Source organism: Orycteropus afer, unplaced genomic scaffold (genome assembly GCF_000298275.1).
Source record: "Orycteropus afer afer isolate SDZICR_OR568_19922 unplaced genomic scaffold, OryAfe1.0 scaffold00250, whole genome shotgun sequence".
NCBI lineage: Eukaryota > Metazoa > Chordata > Mammalia > Tubulidentata > Orycteropodidae > Orycteropus > Orycteropus afer.
The window spans coordinates 465,584-485,140 of NW_006921837.1; the positions used below are offsets into that span (position 1 = coordinate 465,584).

The 19,557-nt window shown below is 46.2% G+C and overlaps 1 protein-coding gene across 1 annotated transcript; it reads right to left on the minus strand.

Moving 5' to 3' along the window:
- Window positions 1-5,096: 5,096 nt before the first annotated feature.
- On the minus strand, window positions 5,097-14,906 carry CLEC3B (C-type lectin domain family 3 member B). The gene is made up of 3 exons (XM_007949662.1): window positions 14,798-14,906; window positions 12,500-12,598; window positions 5,097-5,497 (listed from the first exon to the last, which is right to left on the minus strand). The coding sequence occupies exons 1-3, from the start codon at window positions 14,904-14,906 to the stop codon at window positions 5,097-5,099; spliced, it is 609 nt and encodes a 202-aa protein (XP_007947853.1).
- Between the last annotated feature and the right edge of the window lie 4,651 nt (window positions 14,907-19,557).

Below are 19,557 nucleotides of genomic sequence, written 5' to 3' on the forward strand. Positions count from 1 at the left end.
TAAGCTATGAAGCAAGACGACCCTGGGAAAAGGGACACTGAGTCTAGAGTAACCAGGGAAGAGAACAAAGACATTCCTGGCAGTCCAAGGGATCTTCAACCCCCTTCCCATTTCCCTATATAATCATGCTCACCCCTTTGCTCAGGGAGACAGACATTTTAGAGAAATGATTCTGTCTGTCTCCTTGGGTATTGATACTCAGTAAACCTTTTGCTTTACCTCTTAAAAAAAAAAAAAAAAAAAAAGGTATGGTTTAGAGAGAGACATGGGGGAAAGTGGGAGACCATGAAAAATGCCTTTACATACTTCAAGCAGAGACTTGGGCCCAGTTGCAATGGAACTAGAGAGGAGAGTACATATTGGAGAGTTATTTGGGAGTTAAAATCTTGGAGTGTGTCTTAGGCTGGGTTCTCTAGAAGCAAAACCAGTGAAGCATATAGAGAAAGAGAGAGAGATCTTTCTCAAGAAAATAGTTCACAAAGTTGTGGAGTGGCAAGTTCCAAATCTGTGGGTCAGGCGTCAAGCTGGAGGCTCTTCCTAACTCACATTGTTGCAGAGGCTAACGAACCCAAAATTGGCAGGTCAGGCAGCAGGCTGCTAGCTCATGTCCCAAGAGCTGGAGGTTAGACAATAATGAGTTGGACTGAGAGCAATTGAGTAAGCAAGCTTTGCCAGAATGTCCATATATATTGGATACAAATCACATCCCTGAGGAAACTCCACTTACAACTGATTGGCTAAGCACATCAGATTGCATCATGGAGGTGATTACATTATATTACATTAAGGAAAAACAACCAGTCTGGCATCTGCCAAAAAGTCACTGAGAATCATGACCTAATCAGGCTAACATGTAACAGTAACTATCACAGAGTCCTAGTGATTATTTAGATTTCAGAGATGATGAGCACTGAGGCACCCATGATGCCCCACAGATTTGGGGTTTGGGTACTGGGTAGATGGTGAACTCAGGAAGAGGAACAAACTTTAATGGGAAAGACACTGAGTTCCCTTTTGAACATATGGACTTAAGACTCCTTTTTTATGTTTGTTTTCATCAGACTTGTGCATTTGTATAGGTTTAGAATTCAGGAGAAAGACAGCCAGAACCTGTGGTGACTGCAGAAAATGAGATGAGCAACGCAGGGGATCAGCCTGGGCAGGGGAAAGAGCCACCAAGCAGCTTTCTTGTCTGCAGAGGCTACTGCACAGACTTTCTCATGGGCAATCCAGGTAGAATCCTGGACTCAGGAGTCTTTGAGATCATTGAGTCTAAACCTCATTTTGCAGATGAAGAAATTGAGTGTTGACATGTTGACTGGACAGTTCTTCTCCAGAGTTGCATGGCCAATGCTACCAGGAGCCAGCCCCAGATCTCCCAGGGCACCCTCTTCTCCACAGTGAGGAGATCCAGCTGCACATCTTCCTTCCAGCTCTCCCTCTCCTCGTGTGGGCTGGGCAACAGTGGAGAGGCTGAAGGTGTGGCTAAATGCAAAAGGAGGAATAGGAACAAGAGCCACGGAAGTAATGGGAAGAGGAGGAGAAACTAAGGGTCCAGCACACAAGTGAGAACAAACAAGTGGACAGAGAAAAAGACTCTTCACAGAACCTTCTCCTTGTGCTTCTGCTCAGCCAGTCTCCCTGCAGGAGAGTTAACCAAACCAAACACACTGCCGTGGAGTTGGATCTGACTCATAGTGACCCCTCCTTGGATTTCCAAGGCGGTATCACTACAGAAGTAGATTGTCCAACCTTCCTTCTGAGGAGTGGCTGGTGGGTTTGAACCACCAGCCTTCTGGTGAGCAGTCAAATGCCTTAGGCACTATGCTACCAGATAGTTACTACCTTTCAAATGCCACTGCAGCGTTGTTTTCAGAGAAAGGGTTTAGACCAATGTTCTCAACTTACTTTGCTAGCATTCCCCCAACACAATTACTATTAGTGCATAGTTGATCAAAACATCCCAAGTATATTACCTGTTTTTAGAAACACAAACATGAATTTCTTAACCATATGGATAAGGGTCTTTTTTTTTTTTTTTCAATTGGTTCATGTATCCTAGAACGAAGCAGGATTTAACATCAATATTACTGCTAGTTTTCATTTATAGAGTTGTAAATATTGAGAACTTTTGTTCAGATAAATAAATTGGGACTGAAAGGAGTTTCGTTATAATGATACCAACTCAACACTTGAACTTCTAAGCTCAAAAGTGATCTATTATTGGAAATTATTTTGCATGGACTATTAACTGAAATTTGATTGGACTCTTCTCTAAGGTTGTTGAAAACAAAGAAATGAAAACCACTAAACTTGAAAAAGGATTTTTTTTAAACCCAGTGTTTCACTTCCTTGGCACGTATATGAATATTTCAAATTGTTCCCCCCCCCTTTTGTTTTTTTTGCATTCCCAGTGTAACACACCATAGTAAAATTTAGGATGGGCAAGAGTCGGCCCTTCTTTCATAAAGAGGGAAAAGGGTGGTTGTGGAGGAGGAGATAGGACAGGTAGGACAGTTCTCAGAAATTGAGGATCTAGAAACTGAGGGACTGATTCTCTTAAAACTAGCCTTGTTTGTGCACAAGTTGGAAAATTCTCAAGTACTCTGAGGCAGGATCAGGACAAGAGAGGTGCCTAAGGCACTCATGTGGGTACAGAACTTAAAAGTAAAGTGGTCTCAGGTCAGTTCCAATTCCATGAGTGTCAGAGGAGAACTGTGCTCCATAGAGTTTTCATGGCTGATTGTTTTGAAGGTAAGTAGCCAGGCCTTTCTTCCAAGACACCTCTGGGTGAGTTTGAACCTCCAACTTTTCAGTGAGCATCAGACCATGTTAATCATTCGCACCACTCAGGAACTCCTCAAAATTTAAAGGGGTGGCAAAAAACCCAATCATCAAGATAATATTTGGAAGCATATTTTAAATAATAATAATAATACATAATTATCCGTGATGAGCAAAATATCAAATTAAAGACAAGATCCGAGGACAAGTGTACCCAGTTTGAAGTCCACAGGTCTAAGTGTCTCAAGTCTAAGAGCAATGGTAGCTACAGTATTCTTTTGCCCATACTGCCACCTGCTGCTAGCAAATGGGCAATGCTCGCTGCCTAAATGAAAACTAACCTCTCCACCACCACCCATGCTCATGCACAGGGATATGGGTGCCCTCTTGTGGCCAGCCTCCCACAGAAACTTTGAAAAATCCCTGGCTATCTCCATCCTAGGTGCTCTGGTAGCATAGTGCCTAAGACACTTGACTGCTAACCAGAAGGCTGGAGGTTCAAACCCACCAGCCACTCCTCAAAAGGAAGGTTGGGCAATCTATTTCCATAGTGATACCACCTCGGAAACCCAAGGAGGGGTGGCTATGAGTCGGGTCCGACTTGAGGGCACATAACAACAACAACCTCCATCCTATTAGAAAGCTGAGTGTGTGATAAAAAGAGCCTAAGACTCAGAGTCACAAGACATAGATAGTAATCTCAGCTTTGCCTTCCACTAGCTGGACCACCTTGGACAAATGGCATCACCTATACCAATGGGCCTCATTACCTTCTCCCATAATTGTTGACTTATGATGTTTTTTTGTGACACTACCCAGCAGACTGCCTGGCATGAAATACCGCACACAAGTCACTGGTGATAGCAAGCTGCCTTCTCCAGCCCAGCCCTATCAATCCAATCAAACTGCCTTCAATTTATTACGGAAGACCAGACACACTAAAGGACAACCAAGAAGAAAAAAAGTGCTGCAGAAGTCCAGATGGTGAATGATGGCTATGGCTGATCAGACAAAGAAGACTTCCCTGAGGAGGTGTCACTAGAGCTGGGCCTGCATGGTTCCATGCACCAGATCACTGCCAGGAGCTGGCTAATAGCCTCTGGTGTTTTAGTTCAGGAAGGTTCTGGTGACATAAAGCAAGCTTCACGGTGGTGGTGGAAAGGCCGAGACCCTTGGAATCAGCAGCCCTGGGTTAAATCCTGGCTCTGCTACTTCCTAGCTGTGCAATCCAGGGAAGTCACTTAACTTCCCTGAGCCTTGACTTCCTCCTCTTCTATACTATGGGGATAACAACACATTTTGTACTGAGAGGATACGATTAAATAAGACACATACTTAAAGTTCTTACAGTAGGGCGGACTCAGTAAATAGCAGCTGTATTGCTAACCTGGAGAAATGTGACCCCTGCACAGCTTCCTATGAGAGGTAGGATAGAAGGGGATCCACCATCAAGCAGTGCTGGCACTTGCCATGTTTGGTTCCTGCACCAGCTCCCAGGGTGTGTTAGGGAAGCCAAGGAATGTAAATTTGCCTGGATTCCTGGGGGCAACCTCTGTTCTCACCCCCATACCCACCCCACAGCAGGATTCTCAATACATCCCAGAAATGAAGCCATATCAGAAGAGTAAGGGGTGGGGACACCCCGCTTCTAGCAACTGAGTTGGGGAGGATTTGATGGATTCCAACAGATGGAAGTGGATTCTACAAGAAAAAAAAAAAAAAAAAGCCTGGAAATTTGAATAAAATCTGTAATTTAGAAAACAATATTGTATCAATGTTATTTTCCTGATTTTGATAACTGCTCTGTGCTTATGTAAGAAAATGTCCTTGTCTTCAGGAACCACACACTAAATGAAGGATTTAGGCATAAAGGGTCTGCAATTTACTTTCAAACAGCTCAGAAAAACTAATAAAAGGATAAAGTAAATATGGAAAAATGTTAATATTGGGGGAATCTGGACGGAGCGATACGGGGACCCTTGCAAATTTTCTGTAGGTTTGGCATTATGGGAAGGTAAGTTATAAAAAGAAAAAAAGAAGGCAGCAGGCCAGAGTTGTCTCTTTTTCCTTCCTTTTATCCCCCTCCCGCGCTTGGGCCTCCTCTCTTTCCAGTCCCTTGGAGAACCAGCCTCTTCTCCCTCTTCCTCCAGGGTTTTGGGGCTGAGATCCCGGAAATCTTCGCCCCGCCCCGGACCCTACACAGACCGCAGCGACTCACGCCAAAGCTCTAGCAACTTTATTTGCAAAAGGAGCCCCCCCCACATACAAACTCGCCTCCGGCCCCCAGCTCCCACCTCGCCCCACCCTGGTCGCTACACGATCCCGAACTGGCAGATGTAGGGCAGCTGGTCGCGACAGCGCTTGTCAAACCACTTGCCGGCGGCCGCGCCTGACAAGGCGGCGCAGTTCTCTGCCTTCCCGCCGTCCGGCTGCGCGGTGATCTCGGTCTCCCAGTTCTTGTAAGAGATGCTTCCACCGGTCGGGTCAACCCAGACCCCCTCGTCCGCCATATCGTTGATGCCTAGCCAGATCTCGGCCTCGGCGCCCAAGCTCTGGTGCAAGTACTCGTAGATGGCATCGTTCTCCGAGCCCGTCTGCGGGGTGCCCAGGGTGCCCCCGCGGGAGATGCAATCCTCGCTCGCCTCATGGAAGGTCTTGGCCTGGGCAAAGGACAGGAAGCACTTCATGTGCACCTTGGTGCCCTTCAGGCAGACTGGGGGTGGGGATGGGGAGTGGTGAGAGAAATGGCCATCACTGACGGTTGCCAAGGTTCCAGAGCCAAAGAGCCAACCACTAGGGGCAGGCCCATCATCCTCCATCCCACCCCATCCATCCCATCTTTCCAGGACAGCCCCTAGTTCCAGCAGGCAGGAGGAGTCCTGACCATCCATGACCCCTTGAGGATCCCACTTGGTGGACACACTGATGTGGAGCCCAAGATCCCCATTCAGTTAAGATCTATCTGGGTGTCTTCACTCAGGAATGAGGTCAGATCCCTCTTCTGCAGAGAGCCACCTGTTCCATGGTTACACCGCGTGACCGGGCAGCCACCTCCCTACCTGAGAGATGTGGGGGTATAAGGCTAACCATTTCTGCCTATCACAGGACAGTGCCTGAAGGCCTTTCTAGCTGCAGAGCTCCCTGAGGTGAGCAGAGGTAGGGTTGGCCTGCACTGTGACTGCAGCTCCCCTCATGGCCAGCCCTACTTCCTTCCTCTCCCAAAGTCTCTCCACAAGAAACAGCATAATCAACTCTACCCAGCCACTCTGGCCCTCCTCCAGCCACAGCCACAGCCACACCCCTCCCTAAGGATTGGCCTCCTTCAGGATAAGGAACATGCTCACCTAGAGCCTAAGCCACACTCCAGGTACCCAGGACTCAATCCCTGCCCAAGAGGCTAGAGCACCCAGAGGGTTCTCTCCTGGTCTTTTCTACTGAGGGCTGGTTGGGGTGGGGGGTTAGAAGGATGGAACTTAGACTAAAGGGCCCCTGAGATAGAAGGGTAAGCTGTGGGTAGGACCAGCTCTTCTGTGGAAGTCTGAGATGTCCAAGAATTCTAAGTTTGAACCTGGTTTCACAGGTTGTAATGAAGATATATTTGGTTGAGTTAGGAATATAGATGTAATATAGATGTCCTTTGATGTAAACATTTTAAACTTGATTTATAATTTAAATATTTAGACCAATAGGGTTTGTGTCTCCATTTGTCCACTTGCTGCTGCCCTTGCAAATGTTAGGGGTGGGTTTGCACTCCATTCCATCCATCCACTCATTCACTCACTAAGTTTCTTCTATTCTAGTCACTCAGCAAATACTAATGGGGTAATATCACCATGTCCCCCTGGGGATCTAACAGCTTCAGAACTCTAAATTCAGGGCTTAAGTATTATAAGGGTATCTTTACCTCCAGGTTCTGCCCCAAGTTAGCAGCCCTACTTTATGCTGTCCTGCACTTTATCAAGCAGACTTTGTTGCCCTTCCCAGACGTTCCTTTCCTTCCTGCCAGGGACACTACAACACATACCCTAGACCCCTTATGGGGAGAAAGGACTTGTCCTAGCTGCTGGGAGTGCTGTAGGAAGACAGCCCTTAGTTCTCAGCCCCCCTTTGATGACTGTCTCCAAAAGAGAGAACTGCCTCACCCAAGGTTGTACCCCCTTCCCAAGGCAGCCTGCATCCAAAGATTGGCCAATGAACCTTCTTGTCCCAACTCTGGATAGCTCTAAAGGGTCATCTCATCTCCTCTGCAGTTGGCTGAGGCTTTTGTTGAGACTACGGTGCAGCTTGGCTTTTCCCTTTGCCCAATCCTGTTCCTTCTGTCCCCTCTTCCACAGGTGCTAATCCCAAGGATACTTCCTAGTGAGACCCCTGCAGGAGGACCCTAAACTCCATCTCAGGGGCACTTCCTGGGACCTTGACCTGCAACACTCCCTTTAACATACCAAACTAAACTTACTGCCATCAAGTAGATTCCAATTCATAGCAACCCCCATTGGGTTTCCAAGGCAGTAAATCTTTACGGAAGTAGATCTCCCAGTCTTCCTTCCGAGGAGTGCCTGATGGGTTTGAACCTCCAGCCTTCTGGTTAGCAGTCAAATGCCTTAGGCACTACGCCACCAGAGCTCCTTTCCTCCAACACATAGTCCTTAATAATTATTAGTTACCATTGTTACTAACATTTTTGGCGCTCGGGTCTATTTATGATCCTGTTGATTCATGCTAGCCCATCTCTGAACCTTTGCTCCTACCATGCCCTATGCTTGGAATTCCTCTTTGTCTTCTCTGATTCCTATACATCCTTCAAGGGCTCAAGTGAGTATATTGACTCCATGAGTATAATGAGGCTCCCAGAGAACAGGGCTCTGTTTGGAACACTTCTGCCTCCCTTGTGCCTGGCAGAGATGTACTGGATGGGCACCTCACATCCCTTTGCTGATTGGGGGAGAGAAGGAGCAGATGGCAGAAGGCTGTGCATGGAGCAGAATGATTCAACCTTCCCCTAGCTCCTGGTTTTCTGGTCTCTTTGGTTGTGTCAGAGCTTGGGAATGCTCTGGGCAGCTGTATTGACAAGGTGATTAGCAGGCTCTGGTACCAAGGGTGATGATGAGAAGGAGACAGTCCCCAAGGAGGCCAGGAGGCCACAAACCTCCTGGGAATCAGCAGACATGGAGCAGACACTTTGGACCTTCACATGACACATTTGGGCAGGGAGCTGCCTACCACTTCACCTCACCTAATGGACAAATGACATCTGGGTTACACTGACTTTGCACAAACACATAGCTCAGACATGAGAGTGAACTTAGAGCTTGCCCTCCAAGACAGCCCCTCATCCCCTTCCACTTTACCGATGAGGAAACAGGCCCAAAGTGGGATTGTGCTCGTTCTAAACATTCCCTTTGTGGCAGACACTGTTGGTTGACCCCTTCAATGCCCTTTTCCAACCTCCTTGTCTGCCTCCACTTCAGAGGCTAGAAAAGTTACATTCTTGCATTTCCAGACTCTCTTGGAGCTACAGTTAGCCATGTGATAGAGTTCTGGTCAATAGGATGTACACGAAGACTTTTTGCTTTCCTGATAAATGGAAGAGATGTGTCTGGCCACCCTTTCTCCTGCTTCTTGCCTTTGGAGCTGGGGCAGCCATCTTGGAATTGGGATCATGAGGTGATGCTTCTGAACAAAAGCTTACAGCTACCTATTTCCAGACTCACACTTTATTTAAGACATTAATAGGTTTTCTATTACTTGAAGCCAAAAAGATCCTTGGTACCTTCTTTTCTAGAGTGCACTCACTCCAACACTTACCATGTTAAGCAAGTTGCCCAGAGTCAAGTGTTTGTCCTCTTTCGCTCCCTCTTTTCCTTTTATTTTTCCCTCCCCCCCCCCTTCTTTCCTTCAACAATTATTTACTGAGCACTGTGCTGGGCAGGGTGGTGGAAGAGACAAGAGCAATCAAAAACAGACAGCTGATCCTCAGCCTATGTGACCATGAGACCAGAAGAACTAGATGGTGCCCGGCTATCACTGTCAACCACTCAGAGGGGGATTGGGGCAGGAGATCCTGGACAGAGTGGAAGAACAATGTGGACCAAAACTCAAAATCATTTAAAAGAAAAAAAAAGACCAGCTGTACTTATCTGATAGAGGCTAGTGAGACTCCTGACTATGGCCCCTAGCTACCCTTGAGGTCTGGAATTGAACTCACTCCTGTGACTTCCAGCCAAACAACAGACAGGCATATGGGATGAACATTTACATCAGGTAGATACACTACTTTGAGGGATCAATCAGGGAGAACAGAAGGGCAGTGTCTGCACAGGGAGACAGCTGGGGGAGGGGAGCAAAAGTACCTGGGAGGGAAGGACACAAGGAAGAGGTAACTACAGGGAGGAAGTGGAAAGAGAGCTGTTACATTGTGGGGAATTGCAGTCAATGTCACGAGATAAAATATGTATGAATTGCTATATGGAAAATGAATTTGTTCTGTAAATTTTCATCCACATCACAATTAAAAAAAAAAAAAGACATAGCCCCTGTGTTCATGGGGCTTATAGTTTAAGTTGGAGAAGCAGACATAAGTCAACAAATGAATACATCATTACAAACTGTGATAAATGAGGAAGAAAAGTATATGGTTCTGTGAGAGCTCCTAAATGAGGAGCCTGATTCAAGAGACCCCTGAGAAGGTGATGCTAGAGGCATTTATTAAATGGGTCCTGGGGGAGCAATTCAGGCTGACTGAGCAGCATGTGCAAAGGCCCTGGGCTGGGAGGGACAGACAGTGTCACTCTAGAGGGCCAGAAGGATGGCCAGTGTTATTAGAACTCAGTGCGTGAGGGGAAGAGAGCCAAAAGGCGCCAGACTTCACAGGACTTTGTCCAAATTTGTTATTATAAAAGCAAAGGGAAACCATTGTGAGGTTTGAGATGAGGGATAACACAATCCAATTTGCATTTTTCAAAGATGATTTTGTCTAAAAGAGTACATCAAGGGACATCAATTAGGAGGCTTTTGCGGTAGTCTGGTGATCACATTATGGTGGTTATGGTGGAAATGGAAAGAAATACATGGATTTGAGAAATCTAGGAGGTAAAGTCAGCTGAACTTTGTTATCTGTGGATTTGGAGGATGAAGTAGAAGGTGTCTGCTGCAGAGCCTAGACTAGGGTGAGGTGAGTGAGATTCTTGGGGCATGACATTTCAGGAGGCTCTCACTTTTCTGGATAATGCAAGTGCAGGGTCGCCACCTGCAAGTGAGTGACATAGTCACCTCACTCTAGCGCCCGCCCTGCTAGCTGACTTTCATAATTGCTTGGATGATGGATACTGGAGGAGGACCAGCTTGAGAAGGAAGATCAGGACTTTGATCTAGCATCTGAGTTATCTGAGGGAGATGTTGAGCAGGTGATCTGTAGCTCAGAGGAGATACAAATCTGGAAGGTATGTGTCTGGGTACAATAATCAAAGCCATGGTGTGGAAAAAAGATTGTTTGGGAGAGAGTCCAGAGTGAAAAGAGAGTAAGTTGTACAGAAAAAACCTTAAGGAGCACCAACACTTAACAGCAAGGTGGAGAAAGATGAAGTGGCAGAGAAAATTGAGAGAAGATGACCAGAAAGGTGAGAAATGGAACCGGAGAAATCAGGGTCGTGGAGGCCCTGAAAGGAATGTTCCAAGAAGGGACCGGTCCTGCTAAGGGTCAAGTCTTGGGGTTTGTTGGCCCAGAAGTCACGGAAGATCTGAGGGAAACTTTTGGTGACCTCAGGGGTGCAGTTAATGCTCTTGACTCCTAACTGCTAACTTTAAAGCTGGAGGTTCAAGCCCCTCCAGAGGCACCTCGGAAGAGAGGCCTGGTGACCCACTTCCCATAAATCACCACTGAAAGCCGTGTGGAGCACAGTTCTCCTCTGACACACATGGGGTCGTCGTGAGTCCGTGTGGAAGCCAGACTACAGCGGGCTGAAGGCTGAGTGGGGGTCAACCCATTGCTGTCTAGTCAATTCTGACTCATAGGATAGAGTAAAACTGCCCCCCATTGAGTTCCCAATGCTATAAATCTTTCCAGAAGCAGACTGCCATATCTTTCTCTTATAGAGAGAGCAGCTGGTGGGTTTGAGCCACCTACCTTTCCATTGGCAACTGAGTACTTATCCGTTGTGCCACCTGGGTTCTTGAGAGGGGATTTTAAAAAATCCACTGCTATCAAGTCAGTTCTGACTCATAGAGACCCCCATTAGATTGCCTCACCTTCCTCCCTCAGAGCAGCTGGTGGGTTTGAACCACTGGCCTTCTGGTTAGCAGCCAATTGTCTTAACCACTATGCCACCTGGGCTCTTTTGAAAGGGGATTAGGGGGAGGAAATGGTGACTGTTGAGTGGATGAACTCTTCTGACAGTGTGGTTGTGCAAGGGAGGAGGGGATGTGGCTCCAGAGGTTTTTCCTTTGAAGAGGGCAGAGGCCGAGTCTGTGTGAATGCTGAGAGGATCTGAGCCAAAGAGAGAGTATAAAAACTGCCCAGTATGAATGAGCTCAGGCATAGCGAGGTTCCTGAAGAGGCAAGAGGGGAGAAGATGGCCCGACCCAGGAAAAGAGTGTGCTTTGCTCAGAGGAGGGTTGGGGAGAGGGTGTCTGTGGGCACAGGGAGGTTTGTAGATTCCCTGAGGTGCCAAAGAGATTCCCAGCTGGCAGCTTAAGAGGATGCAGAACAGAGGGGTAAGAGGGAGGCTCTGCTCTGTCCAGCTTTGGCCAGGTACCCAGCTCTCTAGAGTGGGGCTGTGGTAATAGACTGCTACAGGGTTTGCCATGAAGAATGAATGAGTTGACATATTCAGAGCAGTTGGATCAGTGCCAGGCACAAGGCAGCCCTGATATAAGTATTAATTATTATTGTTACTCTACATTCTCCATGAAATGGAGGAGTGCAAGGTCTTCTGGGGGTAGGTTCTGAGGTGTGTAGGGAGTGGAGGTGATATGAAAGGAAGCTGGTAGAGAAAGAAAGAATTAGTTGCCCAGGTGGGTTGGCCAGGCAGTGCTGGGGGGAGGTGGCATGACCTCTCCATGTACCCTGGCTCCACAGCTGTGTGATTTTGTCCAGCCTCGAGGGGCTGGTTAGTGCAGAGCTAGGAAGGCCCAAGCCCATCTCTCCTGGCACTCCAGTGTGGCACCAGAATGGCTATTTCCTTTCTAGTCTTGCTCTGTTCCTAACCAGCTGGGTGCATGTAAGCAAGGCCCAGGACCTCTCTATGGTTTGGTTTTAGAAATGGAGATGACAGAGATAGGGAATCCTGCTTTGGTATAATATGCAGTAAAGCTGCCCACACACCAGGCTGTTTAGCTGATGAAGTCCCTAGGGTTTCAGGACTGGCTAAGTGGAAGGTATCCTCTGGGAGCTTCATTTGGGTGGGATGCTGCCTCTGCTACAGAGGGTACTCCAGGGGCCATGCTTCCAGTAGTCTATGACAGATTCTTGTTGGAAGAGCCTTTTGTCCTCTTGGGACATTACTTCCTATCACCCAGCTGTGGCCAGAGGCTCAATTGTGCACACCTGGGTGGGTTTGGCAGACACATGTCAGGGATTCTCCCTGAGAGGAGGCAGTCTGGGAAGGGGGCTCCCTGAACTGGTGCCCTGGCCTACAGGGCTGGCCTAACAGAGCAGGGGCTGGGTGCTAGCTGCTGGCCTGAGCCCCCTCTGCCCAGGAGGGCTGCCTCCTGCACTCACCTGTCTGCAGAGCCTGTTGCTCCTTCAGCAGGGCCACCTCCTGGGCCAGGCTGTCCAGCCTATTCTTGAACTCCTCAAGTACCTTCGGGATCGTGATGTCTAGGATGAAGTCAGAGACAAATGGGAACAATCAGAAACCTATGAGAAAGGCAGAAGGGAGTGGAGCAGGCCAAGGACTGGGCAGGAAGGAACCTACCTCTGTCAACCATATAAGGATGATGGAAAATGATACCCCTACACATTGATAGCTTGGGACAGTACATAGCTGAGGGGGAAAGTGGGGGCTCCTGAAGCTCTAGCCACCCTGGCACCTCCATGGAGACCACATAGGACCATCAGGAGGGTGAAGCCAGAGAGGACCCAGGCAGCATCTCGTCTAATCCTTTCCTTCTTTTACATAATTAAGTACCATCTTTAGTAAACTGACAATGACCTTCCACATTGAAAAATTTTATTGTTTGCCTTTGAAGCTGTGTCCTTTATAAAGACTGTTCCTTGGGGGCAAATATGGCTAATGCTGATGGACACAACTATGTGTGATATTGAGTGTTCTCTTTTTAATGAACATTTTGCAGATGGTAATGAAAAACGAAAAACTCACTGCTGTCAAGTTGATTCGACTCATAGTGACCCCTCCCTAGGTTTCCAAGGCAGTAGCTCTACTGGAGTGGCTGGTGGGTTTGAACCGCCAACCTTCTGGTTAGCAGTCAAATGCCTTAAGCACTATGCCACCAGAGGCATACAATAAAAACTAAACAAAAAAAGTCCAAACAGTTCAAAAATATATTCTTCCCATTTGAGACTGCCCTCAGCACCCAACTTCCCAGAGGTAATTGTGATTACCAATTTCTTGTGAATCCTCCCACAAAAATTCAGTTTCAACTCATGATGATGCCACGAGTAACAGAACAGAACTACACTCTACAGGGTTTTCAAGTCTGTGAGCTTTTGGAAGCAGAGTGCCAGGCTTTTCTTCTGAGGCATCTCTGGGTGGGTTTGAACCTCCAACCTTGTGATTAGTAGTCCAGTGCTTAACTGGAAACCTAGGCATATATAAATAAGTATTTTTAATGTAAATTCTGTTTTAAAAACACATGTCAGCATAGTAGCCATTCTGTTTTGAACTTTTCTTTGTTTACTCGATAAACTGGATCTTGGGAGATTACTTGGTATCAGTACCCAGATCTGTCTTTTTCTTTGTCACAGTCCTGTGGGACTCACTCCATTGTCCTGACTTACATTTAAATACTTCACTAAGTCCCTGGCCTAAGGAGCCCTGGTGGTACAGCAATTAAGAACTCAGCTCCTAACCAAAAAGTTGGCACTTCAAACCCACCCAGTGGCTTCACAGGAGAAAGACCTGGCAATCTGCTCCAGTAAAGACTACAGCCTAGAAAAACCCTATGGGACAGTTCTACTCTGTCACATAGGGTCACTATGAGTTGAAATCAACTCCACAGCCTCCAGCAACAACAACCAGTCCTTGGCCATTGGACAAAGGTCCCATTTACGGAGGAGACTCAGAGAGGGCACCCCTCATACCCCTTTTGCCTCCTGCCTCCTGTGTTGTCTTGGCCCAGGCCGCCTGTTTCTCTGCCTGAATTCCCACCCTTATCGCCTCAGACTCTCTGAGCCCTGCGGGGTTAACAGCCATGTCCATTGCCATGGCATCTCACTAATGTTGTCCCAACACAGTCTGGGTTGACCTCACTGCAGGCGGGGCTGCAAGGGTAGCTTCTTGCCAGCAGCTAAGGGAACCCAAGGACAACCCGACCCCAGAGGCAATAGAGGGAGAGCAAAGCTGTTTGGGGTTGATTAGTTTAAGTTTGAACCATTTTTAATCTTAAGGCTATATGACACACTATGGAATTGAGAATTCATGTATTCCATTATTTCATTATTATTATTTCTGTGTCTTATGCATCTCCTATATGCTAGGTACTGTGCTGTATGCTTTTTATATATTTGGTGCCATTTAATCCTCATAATAAACTTTTGAGCAAATACCACTATCCCCATATTACATTTGAGAAAATTGAGGTTCAGAGATTACAAAGCAAAGACTGTCCAGCACTCTAATGAGAATGAGCTGCTCCAGAGTGCCAAGCCAAAGGAACAGTTTCTTTAAAATATTGAGGTGAAGGAGCAGATGTCCATTTAGATGATCTCGAAGGTTCTTTCTGATTCTAACAACTGTCCCTACTGTACTTTGCTCAAGTTCAAATGAAGGGAAGGAGCAAAGGAGAGGGTGACCTACTCCCTGGAGATGGGGAAGACCCTCCCCATGCCCCTCCTTACCTTTCTTGGCAGTTGCTGCCTTCTTGGCCTTGGGGGTTGGTGGCTCGGCCATGACCTGGGGCAGGAGGGATAAGAGGCAGAGGAGCAGGTAAGCCCCCCAAAGCACCATGCTGCTACACCGTGGGGCTGCTGCTGCTGCTGCTGCCTTCAGTGGACTGGATCAGAGAGCAGTGGCAGCCGCGGCCTGGGCTGCACGTCTTAAGTTAGTGGCCAGAGGACCTCTGTCCAGGAAACCCTCCCAGACTTGGCTGCTGGTGTGCCAAAAAGGAAAAAATAAAATAAAAAAGCCTGCAAAAGGAAGAAGGCCTGGGAGCCAGGGAGGCTCGCCGAGGAAACACCCACCCTGTGTCCACACCCACCCAGCTTCTGGCTCTCCTTCTAAAAAGGAGTCATTCTTTTCTAGGATTCTGAGAAAAACGTGATAGTCATCCCGGCTCGCATTTGGTAAGCAGTTACCTTGAGCAGGAGCTGGGTTGTGCCTGCCATCTGCTCACAGAGGTCTCCTGCCAGCAGCGTGAGTGCAGTGCTATCATTTCCCCGATTTACAGTCAAGGAAGCTGAGACACAGTGAGGTTAAGGGACTTGCCTTGGCAACCCAGCTAAAGGGCAGCACCAGCACTTGAACCCAAGCCAGGCAGCCCCAGAACAGTTATGTTCCAGTGCCCCCTTGCAGGGTGAGCTGGCGGCCTGATTGATTTAAAATATTTGTCATGATTGTTTTGTGGTTCTGTTTCTTTATGTGCTTGATGCATCTTTGGTTGGGGAAAGAAAAAATGAGGGAGTCTTTTCTTTGCTTCCTTTCCTTTTTTCAGCAATCTTGTCCTGCAACCACAAAATGGGCAAAGCAAAGGAGGTAACCACAGGGGCTGGAAGGGGAGGACCCCTGTGCCCCAGATTGGGTGTCACAGACTGAGGGAGGAGAAAAAAGTGTCCTTGGCAGGGGGAGGAGGATGTCCCCTTGAGGGGTATCAGAGCCTGGTGGGGTGTAGGATTAACCCCAGAGGAGGACAGGCCCTGCATGGGTGTTGGAGCCCAAGTAGGGAGAGAAGAACACCTGGAAAGATGAGACACTAAACAAATAAGTAAATGTATTAAGGACAGTGGGAGCCAGGTTTCTCTTTATCAGAGAAAGGAGTTATAAATATGTAGAGAGAAAACTGGAATGAATTCTGCAGTGTTGGATTGCAATTGGAGGTATCAGCGTACACTTGTGGATGTCAATACATAAAGATGAACATACACAGTGTGTGTCTTTCCCCAGTCCTGCCACTGGGAGAGCCTGGAAGCAGCAACCCCTCAAGACTTAAGCACTCTGAGCACCTCAGTCTTGACATCTAAGTGGAATTGTCTATTAAAAGAAACTAGAGTACCTCAGAGAAGTAGTGATTCCAGGGCTGGGACAAAGAAAGTAGGAAATAAGCCTGGAACACATTGTTTGGCCAGAATGCCAGATTGATAGAAAACGTCAGTAGGACACAGAAGCCAGTATGAAGGAGCTCCCTCTGGCCAAATTAGGGACAATTTGAGCATCAAAATAGTGATAGTAACAGAATGCAATAGGAAACCAACAAGTATATACAGATATAAATAAGTGAATCTATTGGCAGTCTGATGAGGATTGGTATATTTATATTGTCTCAAAGTGCTTCCTGTTACAGATTGAATTGTGCCTGCCAAAATATGTGTTGAATTCCTGGCTCTTGTACCTGTATGTGTGATCTTTAGAGATAGGGTTATCTGTGTTATATTAATGAGGTCATGTCAGTATAGGGTGGGTCCTAAACCTAATCGCTTCTGAGTAAGACTAGAACAGACACAACCACACACACACACTCACACATACACACATACATGGGGACAGGCAGGTACCATGTGAGGATCATATTCAAGCCAAGTAATGATAAGGAACCAAGGAATGCCCAGGGCTACAGACAGGGAAGGAATCATCAGTGCTGAGACCCTGATATGGACTTTTAGCCTCCATCACTGTGAGAAAATAAATTTCTGTTTCTTAAAGCCACCCTTTTGTGGTATTTGTGTCACAACAGCCCTAGGTAACTAAGAAGGAGCCCTGGAGGCACAATAGTTAAGCATTGGCCTACTAACCAAAAGATAGGCTGTTCAAACCCACCCAGCAGCTCTGCAGGAGAAAAGACCTGGAGATCTGCTCCCATAAAGATTTCAGCCTAGAAAACCCTATGGGACAGTTCTATTCTGTCACATGGGGTCACTATGAGTCAGAATCTACTCAGCAGCACCTAACAACAACAGGTAACTAAGACACTTGCCCACAAAAAAAGAATTAATTACAAAGAGGAAAAGATTAACGTCACAGTGAGAGAAGAAAGCCTTGTATACATTGCCTTAATCAAGTAACCACAGTGAACATGATTAGTAACAGGGAGAATCCAAAGCCTGCACCACTCAATGGGATGTGGTGAGAGTGCAGCATCCCCTCCCTGAGATCCCTATCAGAGGGTACAACCCCCTTGATCTAATCAAGAGGAACCTTTAGACAAACCCAGACAGAGAGACACCCTGCAAAATGACTGTAATCTTCAAAAGTTTCAGGTCTTTTAAACAACTATCTACATGGGATCAAATTGACAACAGCAACTCAAAAGGTTAGATAGGAAACTTAAGGGGAAGTGAGTTTCTGTTAATAGAAGATTGACAGTTCAGAAAAGGAGGGTGAAAAAGTTGCACAACTTGAAGAATGTAATCAATGTCACCGAATTGTAAATGTAGAAACTGTTGACTTGGTGTATGTTCTGCTGTATATATTCTCAACAATGACAAAAATAATTTAAAAAAAAAAACTTCAAAGTCATAACCGAAGAACTGCTTCAGTCTGGAGGAGACTGAGGACACAAAACAATGCAATGCGATCCAGGATTTTGGACTAGATCTTTTGCTTTCAAGGGCATTATTAGAATAATTAGGGAAAAGTGACAGGGCCTGAGGAGGCAATGTAGTAATGTATATATTCCTGCTAATGTCCTGATTTTGATGATCATATTATGATCATGGAGCCCTCATGGTACAATGATTAAAGTGCTCATGTGCTCATGATCCTATACATAGAAAACCCAAGAGACCCAGCAAAAAAATTACTGGAACTAATAGAGAGGTTCAGCAAAGTGGCATACAAAAATCAGTTGGATGCCTCCACATCAATAAAGAGGCCTCTGAAAAGGAAATAAGGAAAACAATACCATTTACAATAGCTACCAAAAAGATAAAATATCTAGGAATAAATCTTACCAGAGACACAAAAGACCTATACAAAGAAAACTGCAAAACACTACTACAAGAAACTACAAGGGATCTACATAAAGGGAAAAATATGTCATGCTCATGGTAGGAAGACTGAATATTGTGAAAATGTCAGTATTACCCAAAGCAGTCAACACATTCAATGCAATCCTGATCCAGATACCATCAACATTTTTTAAGGATATGGAAAAACCAATTATTAATTTCATATGGAAACAGATGTTGGATAAGCAAAACACTGCTGAGGAAGAAAAACAAAATAGGAAGCCACACTCCTAGATTCTCAAAACCAACTATATAGCCACAGTAGTTAAAACAGCATGGCATTGCTACAATGATAGACAGATAGACCAATGGAACAGAATAGACAACCCAGAAATAGACTCATCCGTATATGGGCAGCTGATCTTTGACAAAGGACCAAAGCCCATTAAATAAGGGAGAGATAGCCTCTTTAACAAATGGTGCTGGCAAAATTGGATATCCATCTACAGAAAAATGAAACAAGACCCATACCTCCCCCATACACAAAAACAAACTCAGTTTCGATCAAAGACTTAAATGTACAACCCAAAAACTATAAAATTTATCAAAGATAAAATAGGGCAAATCTAGGGGCCCTACTTTATGGCACAAATAGAATATCAAGCATACTCCAAAATCCAGAGGCAGTGGAAGACAAACAGGATGACTGGGACCTTTTAAAAATTAAATTCTTATAAGCATCGAAAGACTTCTCCAAAGAGGTAAAAAGAGAACCTACAGATTGGGAAAATACATATATATTTTTTATTGTGATTTGGGTGAAATTTTACAGAGCAAATTCACTTTCCATACAGTAGTTCACATATACTTTGTCTCATGACATTGACCACAATTCACCACAATGCAACAGCTCCCCTCCCACTTCCTCCCGACAGTCACCTCTTTCCTGTGTCCAACCCTCCATGCACCCCTGCCCCCTGAGCTGTCTCCCTGTGCATAAAAAGCCCTTCTTTCTCCCATGATTGTTTTCTCCAAGGAGTGTATATACCTCAGGTAAATGTTCAACTCCTATGCTTGTCTTTTGCTTGGATGGAAGCCACAGATGTGGGTTCAATTCTAGACCTGAAGGGCAGTTAAGGGCCATAGTCTCAGTGGTTTCACCAGGCTCTATCAGACCAACAAACCTGGTCCCCCTTTTTTTTTCTCCCAAATGCTTTTGAGTTTTGTTTCACATTGTTCTCTCTCTCTATCCAGGGCCTCCTACAGAGATCCCCCTCCAAGTGGTTGACATTGGTAGCCAGGCACCATCTAGTTCTAAGAGAAAAATTTTATTAACCAAGAATTATGTACCCAGCAAAATTGTCCCTCAAATATGATGGTGAAATTAGGATTTCCAGATAAGCAGAAACTAGGAGCTCTGGTAGCATAGTGCCTAAGGCACTTGACTGCTAACCAGAAGGCTGGCGGTTCAAACCCATCAGCCACTCCTCGGAAGGAAG